The 19,756-nt window shown below is 39.6% G+C and overlaps 1 protein-coding gene and 1 long non-coding RNA gene across 3 annotated transcripts; both read left to right on the top strand.

The window, feature by feature from the left end:
• The first annotated feature begins 813 nt into the window (after positions 1-813).
• On the top strand, positions 814-10,516 carry LOC117770016. The gene is made up of 3 exons (XR_004615344.1): positions 814-891; positions 9,664-9,720; positions 10,169-10,516. It is a non-coding gene; the product is annotated as an uncharacterized LOC117770016 (long non-coding RNA).
• A 3,680-nt stretch (positions 10,517-14,196) lies between these two features.
• Positions 14,197-18,031, top strand: LOC117769746 (galactosylceramide sulfotransferase-like). Of its 2 annotated transcripts, XM_034598863.1 has the most exons (3): positions 14,197-14,424; positions 15,312-15,454; positions 16,447-18,031. In XM_034598863.1, the coding sequence occupies exons 1-3, from the start codon at positions 14,422-14,424 to the stop codon at positions 17,591-17,593; spliced, it is 1,293 nt and encodes a 430-aa protein (XP_034454754.1). In that variant the 5' UTR covers positions 14,197-14,421; the 3' UTR covers positions 17,594-18,031. The 2 variants fall into 2 exon arrangements, with proteins under 2 accessions (XP_034454754.1, XP_034454761.1); XM_034598870.1 differs by lacking the exon at positions 14,197-14,424 and having other exon boundaries at positions 15,292-15,454.
• The last annotated feature ends 1,725 nt before the right edge of the window (positions 18,032-19,756 follow it).

Raw genomic sequence — 19,756 nt, 5'->3', positions numbered from 1 at the left:
ACGGAGCTTTGCATTTCTCGTCTCCTCAACTTACTCACTCAGCTTTACTCAGATCCTCTGATAACGTTCCATTAGATATTCCTGGGTCAGGACTGAACACCAAAGGGGGCAGGGCCTTGGCTGTCAGGACCCACACTCTCTGGAATAGGTTACCTGAGAAATTCAGACTTGAAACTTCACTGTGTTTCAAAGTGTTTTTGATTCATCCCTCGAATGATTGTTACTTGATGCTTTTTGCTCTTCCTTATGTTTCCTTTATTCTTTACTTTAGTCATTACTCTTAAATTATATTATATAACTTTCTCTGCTGTCTTTGATTTGAAATGATACTGCATTAATTTCCCTCTTTGTAACGGCTGTTTAAATTTTGCGGTATAAATAAAGTTATTATTATGAAATATGAAAAACATGGCTTTCCATTTTACACTTGTATTTGTCTCTATCTCTTATACACCTTGCTTAATATTATCAAACATAGGTTTGCAGACCTATGATTTGAAGGTCATCACTCATTTCGGCGTATGAAATGTCTTCTTCAAAATGTGCCATAGGCATAGGACTTAGGAAAGTCAAATTCTACTTTTGTGTTAAAAAAATAAATAATTATCTGTTAATGGCCATACTTTGTATTATATTAGAGTTTCCTTGGGGTAAATAGGCTCTGCAGTGTCTCATTTAGCAGCAATCGGTTGCTTCACTTCTATGTGCACCTCGTGAGCGTATTTTTACATAACAGTCTACTTTAGCATGACTGAGCTGCTTTGGTTACTCACTGAGTCTCCATTTCTGCTCCCTGCTTGTCTCTGCACTCAGCTGGAAAGAGGGTAACAAATGCGTCTGGCTCGATTCCCTGCTCACACGATTCCCTCTCCGCTCAGGATCCAAACCAAAGTCAGGTTCAGGAATGGCTTGCTGCATGCTGCTGTTCGGCTCTGTCTGCTTTGTGTTGTGAGTCCACCAGGAGTTGTCTCGCGTTGTTACGATCAATTCACCTGCACACACCGCGCCGTGGCTCGTAGTGTCTATATTTATCCACATGTCCTGTGGCTCACAGTGAGGCCCAGACTGTGTTGATCTGCAGATGGGAAAAGCTGCATGGCTTATGTTTGGAAAGTAAGGTAAGGTAAGGGTGTTAGTGTGGAGGTTAAAGGTGCTGTCTGTAAATTGTGGCTGGTGAGAGCCATTTAGTGACATGTAATGGCAGCTGTTGGAAACAATACAAGCACTTGCAGTTGCATGTCCTTCACACCAATTCCCACCCAATTAGTTTGTTTGTTAGTATTTTCAACAAATCCCTCCTTCAGTTGAGTCTATCACCCAGGCGTGAAAATGAATGAAATGGATCGAGCTCTGTTACTTGTAAGCTGCTTTCAGACGTGCACTGAACTCTGCAGATACTCCATATTGTTTACTTCTTTACTTCCTCCGCCTGGCCCGCTACTATAAAGTCCGTAGAAATTCAGTGGAATTTAATGTGAGAACACAGCAGGGGATGCCCCGCTGGATTCACTGCGAGCGAGTGTGTGTGTGTGTGTGTGTGTGTGTGTGTGTGTGTGTGTGTGAGTGGGGGGGGGTTTGATGACGCTTTTAACACGTGACAAAGGCAAACATGAAAAGGGGAGCCATACAAGAAGACACCGATGACGATGTCAAGAGAGTTTGTGGTGATAAGACCTGACAATGGAGTCTGTGTTGTAAAGAAAATCACGTGATCTCCGCAGTGGACTTAATACGTCACTTCCTGCCTCTGCCTGCTGCACCCGGCTGCTCCACCTTTTAGGATTTGTCTGTGTGGAGAACCTCCTGCTGTGTTGTACATGTGTGAAAGACTCTGTATCCAATTCTCCGAATTTTACCTGCAGGTCATGTCTGAAAAAGGCTTTAATGATCTTGAGAAAACGGAGAGCTGCTTCACAAACCCTCATTTACAAAGGTCACTCTACCAAATATATCCGTTTGTACTCAGTACATTTTTTCTTAAGTAGTCCATAATGAGATATGATTTGGCAGATATGTGCCTGTCAATTTTACGAGTGACCTGCCAAAGAAAATAATTAGAAATTACTGAGCAGGGATTGGCATGAAAATGATGTCTATGGGTATGAAACACCCAGACATCCACACTCCATCGCTAAGACCAACCAGCATTGTCTTTGATATCATCTTAGTTTTGATGTTGATGTTTTGATTGAATCACTTTCTCATCTGTTGCTTCAATTACTATTTTAATGGGAAACTAAATTAAGTTGAAATTGTCCCCCACATTATAAAAAAAAAAAAAAAAGCAAGCGCCTGCCAGTTTGATGGAAGAATAAAGTCACGTTTTCCTCCTCACATTTCTCCCTCTGCCTTTTTTCACGTTGGCTGCACCTGTCTGTGGAGATTCATTTTATCTTGATGCTGCTGTTTATTTCCACGCGATCCTTTGTCAACCATGACAGCTTTTGAAGTGGCGGGCTGAAATGATCGCACGCGCCTGACTGATTAATCGCTTCATTTCAGTGTTTGTCCTGTCAGTAAAGTTGCAGCTGCTTTGTAAACATCTTAAGTTCTCGTCATCGCTAATGGCTCATTTGCTATTGTTTTCTCTTTTTTTATTCGAAACTTGCATATATGCCGCGCTCACGCTTCACTAACATCACCACCTACCGTGATGGATGGTGATGATGTATTGTGCGGAGATAAATGATGATATCCTGCATGAACACACCAAAACTGGAGATGTAGGGAGGAAAAAACGCAAAGATAACATGTGATAAAGGGGGAAAAGAAGGGCGCAGAGAACACAAAACAAACAATACAAGGCAGTCACGAAGAGACAGGGAGATTATGAAAGAAAGCAAAGTATGAGCAGGTCATTAGAAGAACAAAGTGATAAAATAGTAAGATAAATCAAGGCTTTAATAAGATTCTTACAGTACTCTTATGAGGCTCCTTTTTTCTCTGTGCAGTAACTATTTTTGTGCCTCATGCCTGCTCTAAAAATAAGAGAAAGTGTCAGCAATATCTGCAAATAAACACACTGTTGAACCTCAGGACTTTTAGTTATTAATTCCATTCAGTGCTTTGTTTGTAGTCTGCAGGTTTGTATACTTCCTGAATTTTCATCAGCTAACTCAGTGATAGATTACCGTAATTAGTTTTGTTTTAATATTCTTGAATTCATCTCTCTGAGACTATCAGATGCGCTAAAATAAAAGAGCGAGCAGGAGGATTAATGAGTGAGAGAGTGTCTTAGAGAGAGAGAGTTACAAAGGAAATAAAGAGAGCACAAGTGTGTAATACCCTTGTGAGACCTCTGTATTTACTGCACTGTTAAGCAGCGTTAATTTATCTTGTGAAAAACCTGTTACACACACACGCACACACACACACACACACACACACACACACACACACACATATACAGTATAAACAGATGGCCCAGTGAGGGCCTTTTCCCAAGACAGCTTCTCTAATTAGCTCCATTTAAATGAATGGGTTAAGCAGTTCTTTTTACACTGTGTGCTGGAACCACTACTGCATTGTATTTAATTATGTACTGCCACACACACACACACTGTTTTTCCAGGAAGTAGGAAAAGCTTCCATGATTACAGAGGTGGAGCTTTTCTGTTTTTCTACTTTTAATAATAAATGAATTTTTGTTTATTAGGTACAAAGGCTCAAAGGTAAAGGCCCAAGAAAAGCCTGTGGACATACAATGGTATAAATGCCATTAGCAGGGACAATTGGAGAAGTAGAGGAACAAGAGGGAGGGTTATGGAGGAAGAATATGAGAGTGAAGATGAAGGAGGAAAAGAACCAGAAAGTAAATGAATGAAAGAGGCAGGTGGATAAAGCAAGAGGAACAGATAAAACTGGGGTAGGAGAGAGAAGAAGGGATGGGTGGACAGGAAGGTAAAGAAAGGGGGTGTTTAGGAGACAAGGAGATGAGAGAGGTGATCCATAATGTGTGTGTGTGTGTGTGTGTGTGTGTGTGTGTGTGTGTGTGTGTGTAAAGGAGGAAGAGAAAAGGAAGAGAGGGAGAAGGATAGTGAGAGAATATGTGAGCAGGAGTTAGAGAAAGATACAGAGAAGACGAAGAAGAAAATGATCAAAGTCAGATAAAAATATGTGTAAGGAGAAATAAAAACTATCGGAGTGGAAAATCAAAGAAAGCAGAGACAAGGGTAGACTGAAAGAGAAAAGGGAAAAGATAACACGTTAAGAAAAGTTAAAATTGTGCAACTGGACACAAAGTCTCACCATGAAACCAGAGCCTTAATCTCTCACTTTTAAAATGTCATATTTTAAGAGTAAATCACATACATCACTTGTATAATACTGATAATTTCTTCCTCCGTCGTTACATCTTCTTGTTTCGTGTATTCCACTCGTAATAATCTTTCAATTAATACCAAAATCTGGCTGACCAGGTCACACGCGTTCTGTCAGAAAACATCTGGAGTTGCAGTTGGATGACAGTGCAGCTGTGTAGCCTGTATTTCACAAGAGTGTTTAACACCTTCAATTTTCTCAAGGAGACACTCCCACAGCACCTTTTTCTGCCGACTCCAACTCCCCTTCCTCTGGCACAGTAATAACTACTCACCTCCTCCCTCCTCTATCCAGTGCTGTGTCACTAATGTTTTACAGCCAGCTTCAAAGTCTTACAGCTGCCCTGACCCTCACTACACAGTGACAAGAATACTGCTGACGGGACACAAACTTATCTCTGGACTGTCAGGCCTGGGGCTGAACTATACAGCCACACTTTGTGTTTGGAGTGTAACGCTACAGGATCCCACAAATGAATGAAATAACACAATATGCGGCAAATTCCACCTGAATATTTCTCACTTCACACAAACAATCTGAGAGAAGGAAATTAGCAGGTATCGCTAATTTGCTGTTAAAGGCAGAACATTGTATTTTTAAAATAGCTCTAAAGCAGAGGCCCTCCCATGATGCACTTGTGTGGGTCTCTGTCAAGGTTAATTGATGAGCTAAATTACAGTATAGACAAATAGTCAATAGCCACAAAAGTGTCAAGATTCCCTATATGTCAACTGCACTTTTAATTAGATTGTCGCATTCTGTTCATGGATGATGAGGCAAGCGAGCACGTGGCAAACACAAGTTTGAGATGTCTTATGTTATCATTAAAGTGTAACAAATTGTTAATTATGAAACTGGCAGGACAAAAGAGCTCATGGCGGCTGCCACAGACTAGTTAATGGGAAACACTGCGTTGACCTGCTCCTCTGGATTCCTCCTTACAGGACATTCAGCCCCTCAGCCCGGATTCCCATGTTCCTCCCTTCGTCTCCTGGCCCTACTGCACTTGGTTTGGTACTGTTGGGTCTGATAAGTCCCTTATTATTTACACATTTACATTTGTATATACGCTATTGCACTTTGCACTAAATATCTTCGTATCTTCAATCTATTTCGAGTGTCTTGAACCGTTCCTGCACATTGAGTCCAGTTCCTCTATCTCACTCTTTGAATCTTTCTGTTGTATGAATTTTTGATATTGTGGACTTTTGATTTATCTTTTGGGACTTTTTCTTTGTGTTTGGAGTTTGATTTTGACTGGTTTGGGGATTTAATTTTTTTAACATATTTCCTAATGTGTCTCTCTTACTTTACCTCCTGTCTTTGTCTGGTTTTCCCGATGCTGTGATTCCTAGCCCCACGTCACAATATAGAGAACTATATGAGTGTAGTCTATAACAGGGGCAACACAACCTGCAAGTCTTTGGGCTGCAGGGAATCAACTTTAACAAAGTCAGAATGACGATGAGTCTTTGGCCATGGACACACTCTGAGGCAGTTCTGTCAGGTCATAGAAGTTTCATGAACAAATAAAAAGTTGAGTGAGGAATCCTCGTAATCAAACAATGAATTGGTTTTATAAATTAATAGGACAGATGGCAATAGAAAGTGGGCGGTAAAAGAGATAAAGTATGTGAGAGAGAAAGACCTGAAATACTGAGAGAAGTTTGTTTATTAAAGTAACTTTAAGACCTTTAAGAGTTCAATAGTTTTTGATGCGTGACCTCATCAAAAACGATTGAACTCAGTCTTAATGAGCACACTGGGACAAGCACACACATATAACACCAATTACAATCCTTCACTTCATAATGAGCCCAGATTCTTAATATTTCCTTCCATCATTCGTCAGTCGACATTCTTCTCTGTGGCATTAATAAGTCATGGATGTGCTTGTCACCATAACACCTCCCAGCACGGCAGCAGGTGAGGGAGCCCAGTGAGAGAATATGTGTTCGTCCTGAAATATTTAACAGCCCCATGTTCAGCAGCTGTTAACCTACATGCACTGTGTGTGTGTGTGTGTGTGTGTGTGTGTGTGTGTGTGTGTGTGTGTGTGTGTGTGTGTGTGTATGACCTAAAGAGTGACCTAAATCTGTTTACACGGTCATTACTGGGACTTGTCTTCCTTTTTGGTAAAGTGAACAATAAGATGAACATATGTTTGAATGTTTTAAAGGTCAGGTTAAGCATTCTGGGATCTACTATCAGAAATGGGACATAACATTCATAATTTAATTTTCTTTAATGTATATTTATGGGGTCAAATTAAGGTAACTTATATTTTGTGCTTGATGTAGTTGTCCATCACCTTTGTCTGTATGTAAACACGTTTTAAAGCTGTATAAATACTTTATTTTTATGTAAAAACTTTTGTAGCTGTAGAAAAATTTCCATTTGTAAAGAAAAAGCTCAAAAAAATATTTTTTACACATTTAAAACAACTTTTGTTGAATATTTTGTGCATGTGTAAAAACGTTTTGTAGCTGTTGAAATATGTTATATATATGTGAAATATTTTGTGCATGTGTAAAAAAAAGCACATTTTTAAACACATAGAAAGGAGATTTACAACTAAAGCATTATTTCACAGGCACAAAATAATAGTGACCCTGATTTGATCCCATGTACCATCACCTGACAAAACGAGCCCTTTATATCTACATCAGCAGTGGGTCATTTTCCACAGAGGCCACCATGTTTCTACAGTAGCCCATAAAGGACAAACCAAACAGTGGCTCTCAAGAGGACTTTTCTCATTCACCTTCACACTAGGAAGGTGAGGAGTTGATTGTAATACGCAGCTTGTCCACCAGATGACACAACATCCTATGCACCGAGCCTTTGAGTTATAGTGTAAGGATATAGTTTGAGCAAGTTTTAGGAAATGGATGTAAATCAATGTCATGATCTTAATGGGGTGTGTGTGTGTGTGTGTGTGTGTGTGTGTGTGTGTGTGTGTGTGTGTGTGTGTGAGAGAGAGAGAGAGACAGAGAGAGAGAGAATACATTTTGCGATGCTATGAATATTTTAGATCCTCTTAATATAGGATCTGGAAGTCACATTGATGGAGATGATAATGATGATGATATTTGTGTGATATAATCCTCTCATTATAAATTCCATTCCCTCTCACTTTTTCAAACGCGTTGACCGAGTAAGACCGATGACTTAATAACTTCAAAAAAATGATTAAGTAAAAAAAAACACAAGCTGATCTGTATGTTTCCAGACTCCTCAAATGTTACCCATATCTCCCAATTCATCAAAATGAAAAATGAGTCAGTGAAAACCGCTGAATAATGAAGTGAGAGTCAAACAGAAATTCAGTGTAGATTTATATTGAAATGTAGCTGGAGAGCTACAGTGTGTGATTTATTACTTGTAAGTTGTGATGTACTGCTTTAGCCTAAACAGCTATTTTTCCAAAAGTTTTTCAAGGAATGATCAGTTTTTATTTATATATATAATTTCAGTCAAGAGCAGTGCATAAACACCAACTCGTTTTCTTATCACCTACTCTCACTGCAGTATTTACTTTTCTCAATATGTCTTCCTGCACAACTGTTAAAAATGTCAATGTTGAATCAATCAGATTTTAATTTTAAAAAATCACAATTTAAATTCAAACAACTGAAGTTCACTTAAAAAATTAGGAAACTGATCACCTTGGGTTCCAGAAAACTCGATGTAAGCACGTAGAATTATAACACTTGTATATATGAAGTTCAACGCACTATTTCATTTAAATAAGGACATGGTTTGCATTTAGAGTGTATTTTATCGGTTTTCCAGCAAATCCATTTTTTCACAAAACTGTTGAGGTCTCAGTTTAAGAAAGAATAGAAGTGTTTCAAGACATTAACTGAAAACACAATGTTCCAAAACCTTTTTCTGCATAAATCACTGATGAGACTGAGGGTGACTGACTTTAGATGAAGTGTAAAACAAACCAATGTAAAGTTCACATACACACATACATAGCTCAAGGCTCAACAATCGTTTAGATTCAATCAAGCTGCACCAAATTTCACACACTACTCGATATCAGTTCCCTGAATATGCCCGATTTTTTTCCCATCAAGACCCAATAATTATACCCTGGGAAATCTGTGAGAATGTTGAAAAACAGTTAAATAAAGTGAACAAAATAAATCATGGATCCCTACACTGATAAACACCACAATGTAATGAGTTCTTCTATGACCCATAATACTTCCTTTCACCAAATTTCGTGGAAATCTGTTTAGTTGTGTTTGCGTAATCTTGCTCACAAACATACAAACCAACAAACAACACTTCTGACCTCAGGGGAAAAAGTCCCTGAAAGAATCACAGTAATTTAAACCAAGTTGTTTAAGAGATATAAAACCACAGAAAGTTTTCAGAGGACAACTGAGTGAACTTAAAAAATAAAAACACATTGACACATGAAAGATTTTTGTGGACACTGCCGACAGTCACACTGAACATATAAGGATGTACAGTCAGATCATCCACAAGACACTGGTGTTTGATTCGAAGAGGTGGAGATGAACTTCTTTCCAGCTTCAAATGAAAACAACAGCTTGTTCCTTCAGTCTGAGCCATTTGAACACTGATGTCCCGAAGCTGAAACTCTGTGAAATCGTGCTGCAAAGTAATATATTGCTTTGAAAGCAGGACAGGCAGCAAGAGAACTGAGGAAAACTAACAGAGATGGGAAGAACAAAAGAGGCCAACTAATTAGGGAGACAGAAGGGGAGACGGGGAAATGAGGAGGAATCTAGTCCATGGGCTTTATTTGTCTTTATGGATGCGTGTGTGTTTGGACATGCTTGTCTAACTTCTAAATCCACTGCAAAGTCAGAGGAGCCTTTCATTCCCAAGATGAGTAAACATTGGCCCACGTTCTGTCGTCACGACTGCTGCGTCTCAACCAAAAACAGCCTTTGTTTCCTGCCCTCCCCAATTCCAGCAGCCCGTATTTTGTTAGAGAGACAGATAGCTTTGAGTAGAGGATTGAGTGTTGCCAAAAAATAAAGAATTTGATCATTGTTCCTCACCCATCAGCTTAATGAGAAAATAGTGGAGCAGGCGAGGAGATATAGGCCATAACTTCCCCGCTCCCTCACACACGGAGGATGCACAGCTCATGAATAATTCACGTTCCGGATGTGGTTATTATTAAAGCCACGGTTATGATTTCTCGTATTCTTTCCGTTCATATGCAAAGTTGGTGTTTGGTTCGCAAGTGGAAGATTGTTTTTCATTTTCTGTGGCTTTGTGGTGTTTTTCAGCACGAGTCAAAATACGAGTTTATCACCTCTCCTCCCTCTTTCTTATCTTTCACTCAGTCCCCAGGGCGCCGTGCGGAATCTGCTGCAATGCTGCTGTCGGATCAGGAAACACATCCAGCATGTATGTAGCCATTAGCTGCAATATTGTTTTTTTTCTGGTCATAAAACTGATATGGTTACAGGAAACTAAAAAAGACATCTCTCAGTATAGTTTATATGTCTTATAACAACTCAGTGATATTCCTCTGAGCTCCCCTCGGTGCTCTGGTCAGTATCTGCTGCCTTTGGTTTGCAGGCCACCACAGTGCAGTGATATGGAGGTAAATATTGGTCTGTTGGAGCCTCAGGGCAGTTGTTTGTCTATAATGCAAAGCTGAAGCGGTTTGAAGAAATCTGTTGATCACTGAATGATTTCTGTGGAGCTGGAAAGAGAAAGATGCAACGTACTGAAGATTTCAGAATAGTGTTGGTATGGGTTGGTCTAATAGTTACCCAGCGGTTCAGTTCAAAACCCAGAAAGTGGTGTTTTTAACCCAGCATTTTTGTGTGTATTTTCTGTGTGAGCTCAGGTAAACACGTGTTCGTGGATGTGAATCTTCCTGACCTGGCGGTAGGTCTGATCCTGCTGGTTCTCTCTGTGGTCGTGCTCTACTTCTGCCTGTTCCTCGTCGTCAAGCTGCTCAACTCCATGTTGAAGGGTCAGGTGGCTGCAGTCATCAAGACTGAAAAGCGAGTGGTTCGTCTCTGGCTGTTGTGGTGAGACCCCGGTGTCATCCTCTACTGCCACAACTTGAAAGTCTTCTTAGTGTTGCCCTGATGTCATTATTGATGATGTTGATGCCAGCACACCAACAACAGCTAGCGACTGGAAGACAAGTGTGGAGGTGGCTCAGTGAGCACCTCTCCCTGGATTCAAAAGGAGGGACACTCAGAGACAGACACAGAGACACAAGGACCTGAGGAGCCTGGAGAGAGCAAAGCTGCAAAGCTTAAGTGCTGGATTTATGTTGTATTTAAGTTTATGTTTGCACCTGGTCTCTAAATAAAATGCTAAAACCTGAATGGTTTGTCTCTGGCTGCTGTGGTGAGAGCCCCATGGCATGGTCAACTGCCACAGCCTGTAACCTATTTAACGAGACCTGACACTGAATGATTTGTTCGTGCGACAGGCTGAAGACAAGGAGTGGCACAGCAATCAAGCAGCAGATTATGTAGACAGCTGCAAACCAGCGGTAGGAGACAGTGATGTGGCCCGGACCTTCAGCCAGCCGGATGGGGATGTGGGTGTAAGGGATTGGATACCAGAGTGCGATGTATTCTATATTCCATATGTGTCCATGTGACCTGTAGAGCATTAGCCAGTGAGTCTCCAGGACTAGCCATGGCTGCCAGGATGGCTGTGGTGGTTGTACCAATACTCTCTCTATGCTGATGACACCTAAACCTATTTAAACATGATGACTGCAGCCACCTGACCCTTCAACATGGAGTTGAGCAGCTTGACGATGAGGAACTGGCAGAAGTAAAGAATGACCACAGACCTGAGGTCACACAGTAAATACACAAGAAAGAAAACACCCCAATCTGGGTTTTCAACTAAACTGCTGGGTAACTATTAGACCAACTCATACCAACACTATTCTGACTTAATAGAAATAAATAGTAATAACATGCTTAATTACATTATAACAGCAACACTACAAACAATGACAATTATACAAATTTTAATATTATATTCATTCAGTGAAGTCAAAACAATTACATTTTTACATTTTCAGTTTCCAGTAATGGCAGCAGTAATTAATGCAGATGGGTATATCAATCTTTATTATTGTCGTGTTTAGTGGAAGCAGGAGGACCCAAAAATGAAGAGCAAGGAAAGTGTAACAAAGTTTCCTTTAATCAAGGCTGGGTTGAAAAAAATCCACAAAACAGAAAAAAGCACTGGAAAACTAGAAAAAAGGGCCTCAAATGGCTAAAGTGAAAATAAAAAGTAAAACAATAGAAAAACACAAAGAACTCACAAGTGCAGGATAGAGGTGGGTGACTAACTAAGTGAAGTTTACTTAGTGTTTGTTTGATTCGCTCCAGAGTTCATGAGGCTGCATTTAAACATCATGAAAAATGACCGGTCAACATTTTGTGCTCAGTACAACACGAGACGTGACGCTCACAGTCAGGACTCAGTGTTAAACTGAGCGGAGCGACACGCAGACATGATCCGACACCATCGATTCACAACTAAACACATGATCGTACGTTTGTCCCCTAAATCATCCCAATAGAAAATGCAACAAATGAACGTGAACTAGTTCATTTTCATCTGAATGAACTGAATTTTGAACTAGTTCACACGTGTGAACTGGCACAACACTGCTTCTCATGTTAGAATCCGTGTCCCTCAGAAGTCCATGCTTTGTAACAACCATGGTCCTGTTATTACACATGTATGTCAGTAGAGGTCACTGTGACCCAACTGCCACATATTTGCTGAACACATTAAACACAGAGATACAATAGATTGAAAAAGGTCAAATTAACATTAACTCTTGTAGTTTTAAAATAAACATTATTTTTTGCTGTATTCTAAGTACTTTGTACCATTTTTCTAATGAACTCACTAACAGCTGCTGATACTTGTAAACCAAAGTCAAACAAACAAGAGAAAATCATCATGTATATTTACTGGCATCCACATCAAAAATCATTTTCTTCTTCACCGAATATATTGATAAGATACAAATTAATACAAAAATACCAAGAGATACACAGTGAGGAGCAAATCATGTTTTAAACTAAATACAACTTTAAGGTCAACTTGTGAAATAGAATCACAACTCTTGAACGAGATGTTATCAAATATACACAGTGTTCCTAGATGACATTTATTTATTTTATTTTTAATAAAATAGTTTATTTTTCTCCTTAATGCTAGACGAAGACCAAAAACTTATGAATGAAATTGAATAGACTTTGCAGACTTTTTCCTCTTTTTGTTTTCTGAGGTATTCATTTATTTCATATGGCAAAATGTGAAAGTGAAAATTTCTTTATCTCAGAAATGTTGTAGTTGGACAATCAAATATTTAAAAGGTGCATTCTTTGTATCAGAGGTTTGCCAGTTGATGCAGTAGAAGTGACTTTGCAGTTCAACGTGGGAGTTTTTGCACTGAGCTCAACCTTGTGTGACACATTTTCAAACATTTTCGTAGCTGCGTCTTTCCTGTACAATTTCTGGGAGTGAATACTGACATCATGTTCTACATTAATTCTGCATTAATGCAATTACTTTATTAAGGTTGTGGTGAATGCACTGATAAATGTCGGTGGTTTGGTAAAATACTCTTTGTCTTAGTTATTCATTCAGTTTCAAGGAGAAACAAGAGAAAGTTTTGTTATCTGCACTGATAGAACAAGGTCAGATGCCATCAGACTCTGTGATAACGGGAAAGTTGAACACAATCAGAGTTCAAGTCCCTCTAATCCAGTGGTGGGCATTTACTTTTCCCCGGGGGCCACATGAGAAACAGGGACAGTTGTCGAGGGCCGGACCAATAGGCTGATCTCTATTCTGCACAACATTCATTTTATCTGCAGTCAACTTTGATAAGCTACTACTGGTAAAAGTACATGTTTTGATTTGGCAATAAAAAACTGAAGCAGAAATAGTAATAACGCCAACATTATATCACTATTTGATCAACATTTACCAAAACAATCGTGAACAAAATATATGCATGTTTTTTCAGTATTTCAAAGATCAGTATTAAATTAACTTTATACAAAGTGCTATTACTACTTTGCTTGTAGTCTAATTACCTCATTTGCTGTTTTTCGGATCTTTTTTCTTGCACAGTGAGAGACATCTAGTCTGTGTTGGGCTTGAACAAGTGCACTGATGTCCAGTTGAATGTCTGAGGTGGACATGCGAAGGACAGCTGACAGGTGATCGTCATTGAGAGAGGATCTGTATCGGGATTTGTTCAAATTCATCACAGAGCATGCCTCCTCATGTGTGGAAGGTTCTCCTCTTTGAGAGAAGAATAAAACTCCAGCAGTGATACTGACTGAAAGTGCTCTTCCAGTAGTGTACCAGACTGCAGGTCAATGGGTTCGAGCTGAACATCACTGGGTGCATTGTCCACACTGCACGTGAAGGGAGAAGACCTGCAAGGACGTGAGCACACCAACACTGACACAAACATAAATAAGAATAATGACATTTGAGAAGATTCTTGATGATGGAAAAATGTACCAGAACCCAATAACATTCTTGGTAGATTCAGGAGCTACAGAGTGAGTCTTTAGAGAAACTGCATTTGACAAAAGCTGAAATAGAGTGGCAGATATATTGAAACAATAGGTGTATCAGGACTGGTAATTTCAAAATACACTTTTCAATTGTCCTGTCATGCTAGAAATACTGACAACATGTTCAGTCCATCTCTCCAGGTGGTCAGACACAGCTCACATGATTGAGTGCATACTCTAGTGACACACACACACAGCCACACACACTCACACACACGTATATATGTATATTTGCTTCATGAAAACTGAAGATTTGCACCGCTAAGCACAAGCTGCATGAACTGGATGTGGTATATGAACAAAAATCCCTCTGTCCTCCTCTACACGTGAGACATAAAAGCTGATATGCAATCTGATTTGGTCACTAGGGAGGTTTATGCTCAGAGTATCATCCAGGCAACAACAAGGGAAACAATAAAAAAGGCCATATAAAGATAAGAGATCCTGGCTGTAGCTGGATATTCAATGTGTCTGCCCAGCGACTCTGCCCAGTGACTGACATGTCCCACACATGGTAGGTTTACGCTTTTTATTTCAAATTGAATGTGATGTTTTTTATTTTCATTATTATATTTCAATCTTCTCACCAGATTAGTTATTCTTTAGACTTTTTGCATGCAAATCAACATGTTGTATCTTGTTCTTGTGCAGATTCGTAAAAACAGAATTGAATAAATGTTGATTTGCATGCAAAAAGTCTAAAGAATAACTAATCTGGTGAGAAGATTGAAATATAATAATGAAAATACTTACTTACTTAGAGCACTTTGTAGTTTGGCTTTCTTGAAGAAAATTTTAGAACTTGTTGTTCTGGGTTTGTTCCCTCATGGTTGAATGCACTTATTGTAAGTCGCTTTGGATAAAAGCGTCAGCTAAATGAAATGTAATGATTGAAAAACTCAATAACACAATTCATGTGTTACAATAGATGTATTCATTTCAGTCAGCTCGAACTAATGTAGCTTATGCAGTAGACTTCAGTTTTCTGTAGCAACACGATATTTACTTCACGTTTTTAGTTTATAAAAGACTTGATTCTAGTGCAGGCTTTGCTCTCTGGTTTCAAGTTCAAAGATAATCTTTATGACTTGGTTTAACTTGTGATTGCTGATGTTTTAAAAAACATATAAAGACTAACAGTACAGAGAAAAAAAAAACATGTAATCACACAAGAAAAAAATATTTTCTTGAGGATGGAGACTTTTTCCTCTATGCCAACCAGGAGACAATTATTCATTTGAATTGATTCTTCTTTTTTTGAAATCCCGGCAGCTATGGAGCTTGATTAACCTCGTACTGAAAGTCTATTCATTTTTAAGTATACGAGAAAGTGTGTGTTATTTGTGAAGAGAAGTGTTATAGAGATTGTGTTTGTCTTTTAATCCCTCCTCTTCTCATGAGGTGACCTTCGTTACCATGCTCCAGAACCAACAGAGGCCGTGGTGGCAGCTGGTGCTGAGCCGCCTCACTGTGGCTGCTTTGTTCATCAGTGTGACTCTGCTCTACTGTTTGTCTACACTGCAGACCATCTTCAGTCCAACTGAGTAAGAATGTTTCCATTTAATAGTAGTGTAGCAACTAATGGCTATGTCATAAAATATATTGACACTTAAAAGGAAAACAAAGGCACCAGTAAATGAAGGCTTTCCCATAAGGGCTGTCCAGTCTGCAGGTGTGGTCCATTTAAACCATTCTAATGCTTTTCCAAGCAGGTTATGTTTTTGTCTGCATTAGTTTCATGTTTGTTTGTAGGATTACGCAAAAACTACACAATAGATTTCCCTGAAATTCCGTGGAGGGGTGGGGTGGATCAGGACTAGGGTACAGTTTGATGGTCGATAGTGTTTTGAAGAAAAGACTTCCTGTGGTGCTCTGTGGTGGTCTTAGTGGGGGGTGGGTTGAAGAACAGATTTAACTCATTGTCCAGGTGCAGGTCTCCTTCCAAGCCCTGGTCATTCTTTTTCCGATGACCAGAGATGGTTCTCGTAGTGCTCCAGAAGTCCTTCATGTTGTTTTTCTGGAGTTTTCTCTCCAGATTCCTCCTGTAACATGTGATCTTTTCACTCAGTTCAATATTAACCTTTCTTCAGCTCCTCCTTGTCCCCGCTCCTGAAGGCAGCCTTCTTCTTCCTGCGTGATGCCTTGATGTCCTTAGCCACCCAGGGTCCATTGTTGGGGAAACAGTGTACAGTCTTTGTGGGTCTTCGAGGGTATTACAGTGTAGGAAGCCCCTAAAAGCCCAAATGTATGCGATAGATTTGTGTTGATAACACACATTTAATGGCCTGATAACAGTTAAATTAGGTGTGAACACAGCCTTTGGATATAATTATATATATATATAAATATAAATTCAAGATTTATTTTTACTATGTTTTTGTAACCTTATTTGGAGTGTGTTTAGCACATGTATTGGCTCACTATATTTGCCGAACACCACTACATGTTGTTTTATTGTTTTCAATGTAGAAGGAGAATTTGTCGTGGTACATATTGGCGACAGTAAGTAATCTCCACATGCTGACTTTTCCTCCAGGCTTCCAGTGCCTCAGTCCTGTGCTCTCCTACTGGGCCCACACAGCAACCAGTCAACCACAAATGGCACACAGCAAGACAATAACATCTGCACTCCTAAAGTGGACATCATGTTTATGAAGACCCACAAAACAGCGAGCAGCACCTTCCTCAACGTCCTGTTCCGCTTTGGAGAGAAGCAGAAACTGAAATTTGCCTTCCCCAACAGCCGTAACGACTTCCTCTATCCCTCACGTTTTCAGCACACATACGTCCAAGGCTTCAGATCTGGCACGTGTTTTAACATCATGTGTAACCACATGCGCTTCAACGCACCGGAGGTGGCCAAAGTGCTGCCCAGAGACACGACATACATCACGATCCTGAGAGATCCTGCCCAGCTCTTTGAGTCGTCTTTCCATTACTTTGATCATATTGTTCCTCTGACCTGGAGGATACCAGGTGAGGATAAGATGGCCGAGTTCCTGCGGGATCCCACCCTCTACTTCAGCCCCAATGGATTTAACTCCTTCTACCTGAAGAACCTGCTCTTCTTTGACTTCGGAGAGGACAACACCCTGGATGCAGATGACCCTCGTGTGGAGGAAAGCATCAGGCTCATTGACGAGCATTTTCACTTGGTCATGCTCACGGAGCACTTTGAGGAATCGCTCATTCTGCTTAAGGACATCCTTTGCTGGGAGATGAGTGATCTCCTCTTCTTCAAGCTCAACTCCCGTAAGGAAACCACTGTGTCTAAACTGACCCCAGAGCTGAGGGCAAAGGCCTTGCAGTGGAACAGCATCGACTGGGAACTTTACAAACATTTCAACCTGACGTTCTGGAAGAAGGTGGATGCATATGGAAGAGAGCGTATGGCAAAGGATGTCGCCGAGCTCAGGATGAGGAATGCAGAGATGGTGAAGATCTGCATTGAGGGAGGTCACTCTGTTGTGGCTGGAAGCATTCATGAGGAGGCCATGCAGCCATGGCAGCCCATCGGAGAAAAGTCCATCATGGGATACAACTTGAACAAAAATATAGACAAAGCATATCAGGTGTTGTGCCGAAAGATGTTGACCCCAGAAATTCAATATCTGACAGACTTGGGGGTTAACATGTGGCTCACGAAGCTGTGGGGACATGTGAGGAACATCATTAACTGGTGATGAGTGAGCTGTGGAGGGGATGACTGAAAAGTGAATATGTTAAAGCCTAAAGTTTTCAGAGTTTTTATTTATTTACTTGTAATGTGATGTAATCTACCCTAACCGTAACCTGCTGGTAATGTATATTATGACATGTTTTTAAACTGCTGTGTGTGTCTGTGTGTATGTGTGTTACCATTACAATATAATATATGTATCAAAACGTGTCATATTGTGTGATTTGCATTTCTTTCTTCTTCTCAAATTTGTTGGTTACTTTGTTGGCTATACTTTAAATAGAAATAAATAGAAATGTATTTGTATGTGTTTTGGTTGGATTTCTTTTTGGAGGATTTTTATATGATATGACATATTCATTACATGGCTGCTTCTTAAGGTGCCAGCAGCTGAGGTATTTATATAAAGAAGTCTATTTAATATTTTTTTCTTTATTTCATTTACTTATTTTTCATAGGCATGCCTGGTAGGAACAAAGTGCTTCTGTGTTATTCTTCCCTCCTGCTGTTCTCTCATCCTCGTCAATAAAAGTGCCTTTGGTTCTAATGTTGTTGTCTCTGTTTTTCCCTCTAGTTTTACCAACGGGTGGATCACCACCGACATGCTATCAAATTATATCCCTGCAAATTATGTTCAAATTATGCAAATTGGCAGGAGCACATGTGGCTGCTTTTCAAGTCAGTAATGTCACTGCCTACTGTTTCTCATTAGGTGCTCACACTAGATTTAGACTTTCACAGAAATAGGACATTTTCAGTAATTTATAAAAAAAAAAAATTCTGTTCTCACTTGTGATGCATAAATTAAACAGCAAAACTGTAAGAATAAATTAGAAACAACCTGTCTATGGACAATAAAAGAACGGTAAGATATGAAAAGGTAACGGCCTCTAAACTGCTGCGTTTGAAAAAAGAGACGTGTGCTGTGTTGCATGTTGAATAAAACCAGTTTCAGTGGATCAATTTTAACAATTATAATGAACAAAATCCAGTGAATGCTGCATTATTTGAAAATCACCTTTCCAAGAAAAAGAGTCCCTCTTATCGTCTTTACTTTTCCCTCGATCTTTGAAGCTGTGATCAGAGGCTGGTCAACTGAATTCTCAATACAATACAATACAAACGATATCTCAACAAAATTCACAAATAATAATAATTTTTTTTTTTAATGGTTTCTGTCAATTTTCCGTGTTCTTCGTTTAAATGAGTTGATTGATGAAAGCATGGTGAAATGTCCTGACTGGCAGCTGAGGCTGAGTAACTCACTAGCGTTTGTACCCGGGAGATTTTGGCTTCATTTCTAGACAGAGGGTGGGGCCAGGGTAAATTTGAACAGATTACCATGCTAGCACATTAGAAAACTAACAGTTAACACCGGTGTTGCTTGGTGAGTAAAGGAATGAAGTTTGACACTAAACTCATCACATTTCTTCCAGGGCAGTTATTAAACAGTTGCTCTTGCTAATGCTGGCTATGTTCGCAGTTTGACATGTTTTTTATTGGTACTATGCAGGCTACACTGCTCAGTCATTACACGCGATTAGAATTTCATTATGATGTTTATTACCTCTCTTTATAGCTCTCTGCGATATACATCTTTCTCATTCTCAGTAATAAAGAGCCTATCACAGTTGGTCTCACCTCAGGTCATAAAATCTCTCTCAGCTGTTCTCTGTTGCTGAGCAGGCAGAGTTTCCTCCTTCGTGTAAGATTATTTAAATTGAATGTTATTTACCTGTGCTGTTGACGCCCATACGTCAACCATCAACACATAATACATACCACTGATGAGGCGTTTCATTTTATGTTTCACAACGAGTTGTTATATTTAGTTAAAGAAATACCTTTTTACACCTTTTAGTAGTGTGTGGACCCTTGAGTCAGCGCTATAACACAATGTTATCACTGCACATGTGATGAAAGTAGTTTGGAAATTAATTTTCTGTTCTGAGGAAGAGGTGGAGCAGCGTGGACCCGCAGATTACAAAAGTTTGTTTGTGTCTCAAAGGTTGCTGGTTAATGATCTGTGTGGAGTCAGTGATAAGTCAGTGTACCCTGCTGCTCCATTTACAGTGATCACTATCTGGGCAGCAATTCCTTTGTTTGTTTTTGTTGAATATTAATATGAGATAACAGTTGAGAATTCCAGCTTTTATTTGCAGGTATT

This window comes from Hippoglossus hippoglossus, chromosome 1, assembly GCF_009819705.1.
Source record: "Hippoglossus hippoglossus isolate fHipHip1 chromosome 1, fHipHip1.pri, whole genome shotgun sequence".
NCBI lineage: Eukaryota > Metazoa > Chordata > Actinopteri > Pleuronectiformes > Pleuronectidae > Hippoglossus > Hippoglossus hippoglossus.
Note: the sequence above shows the minus strand (reverse complement) of the source record. Positions and strands in the feature narration are given on the sequence as shown.

What these genes read in the sequence shown, in the direction of transcription:
- LOC117769746 (XM_034598863.1), top strand. An exon ending in ACCATCTTCAGTCCAACTGA is followed by an intron (nt 15,455 to 16,446) that starts GTAAGAATGTTT and finishes CTTTTCCTCCAG; the next exon opens with GCTTCCAGTGCCTCAGTCCT.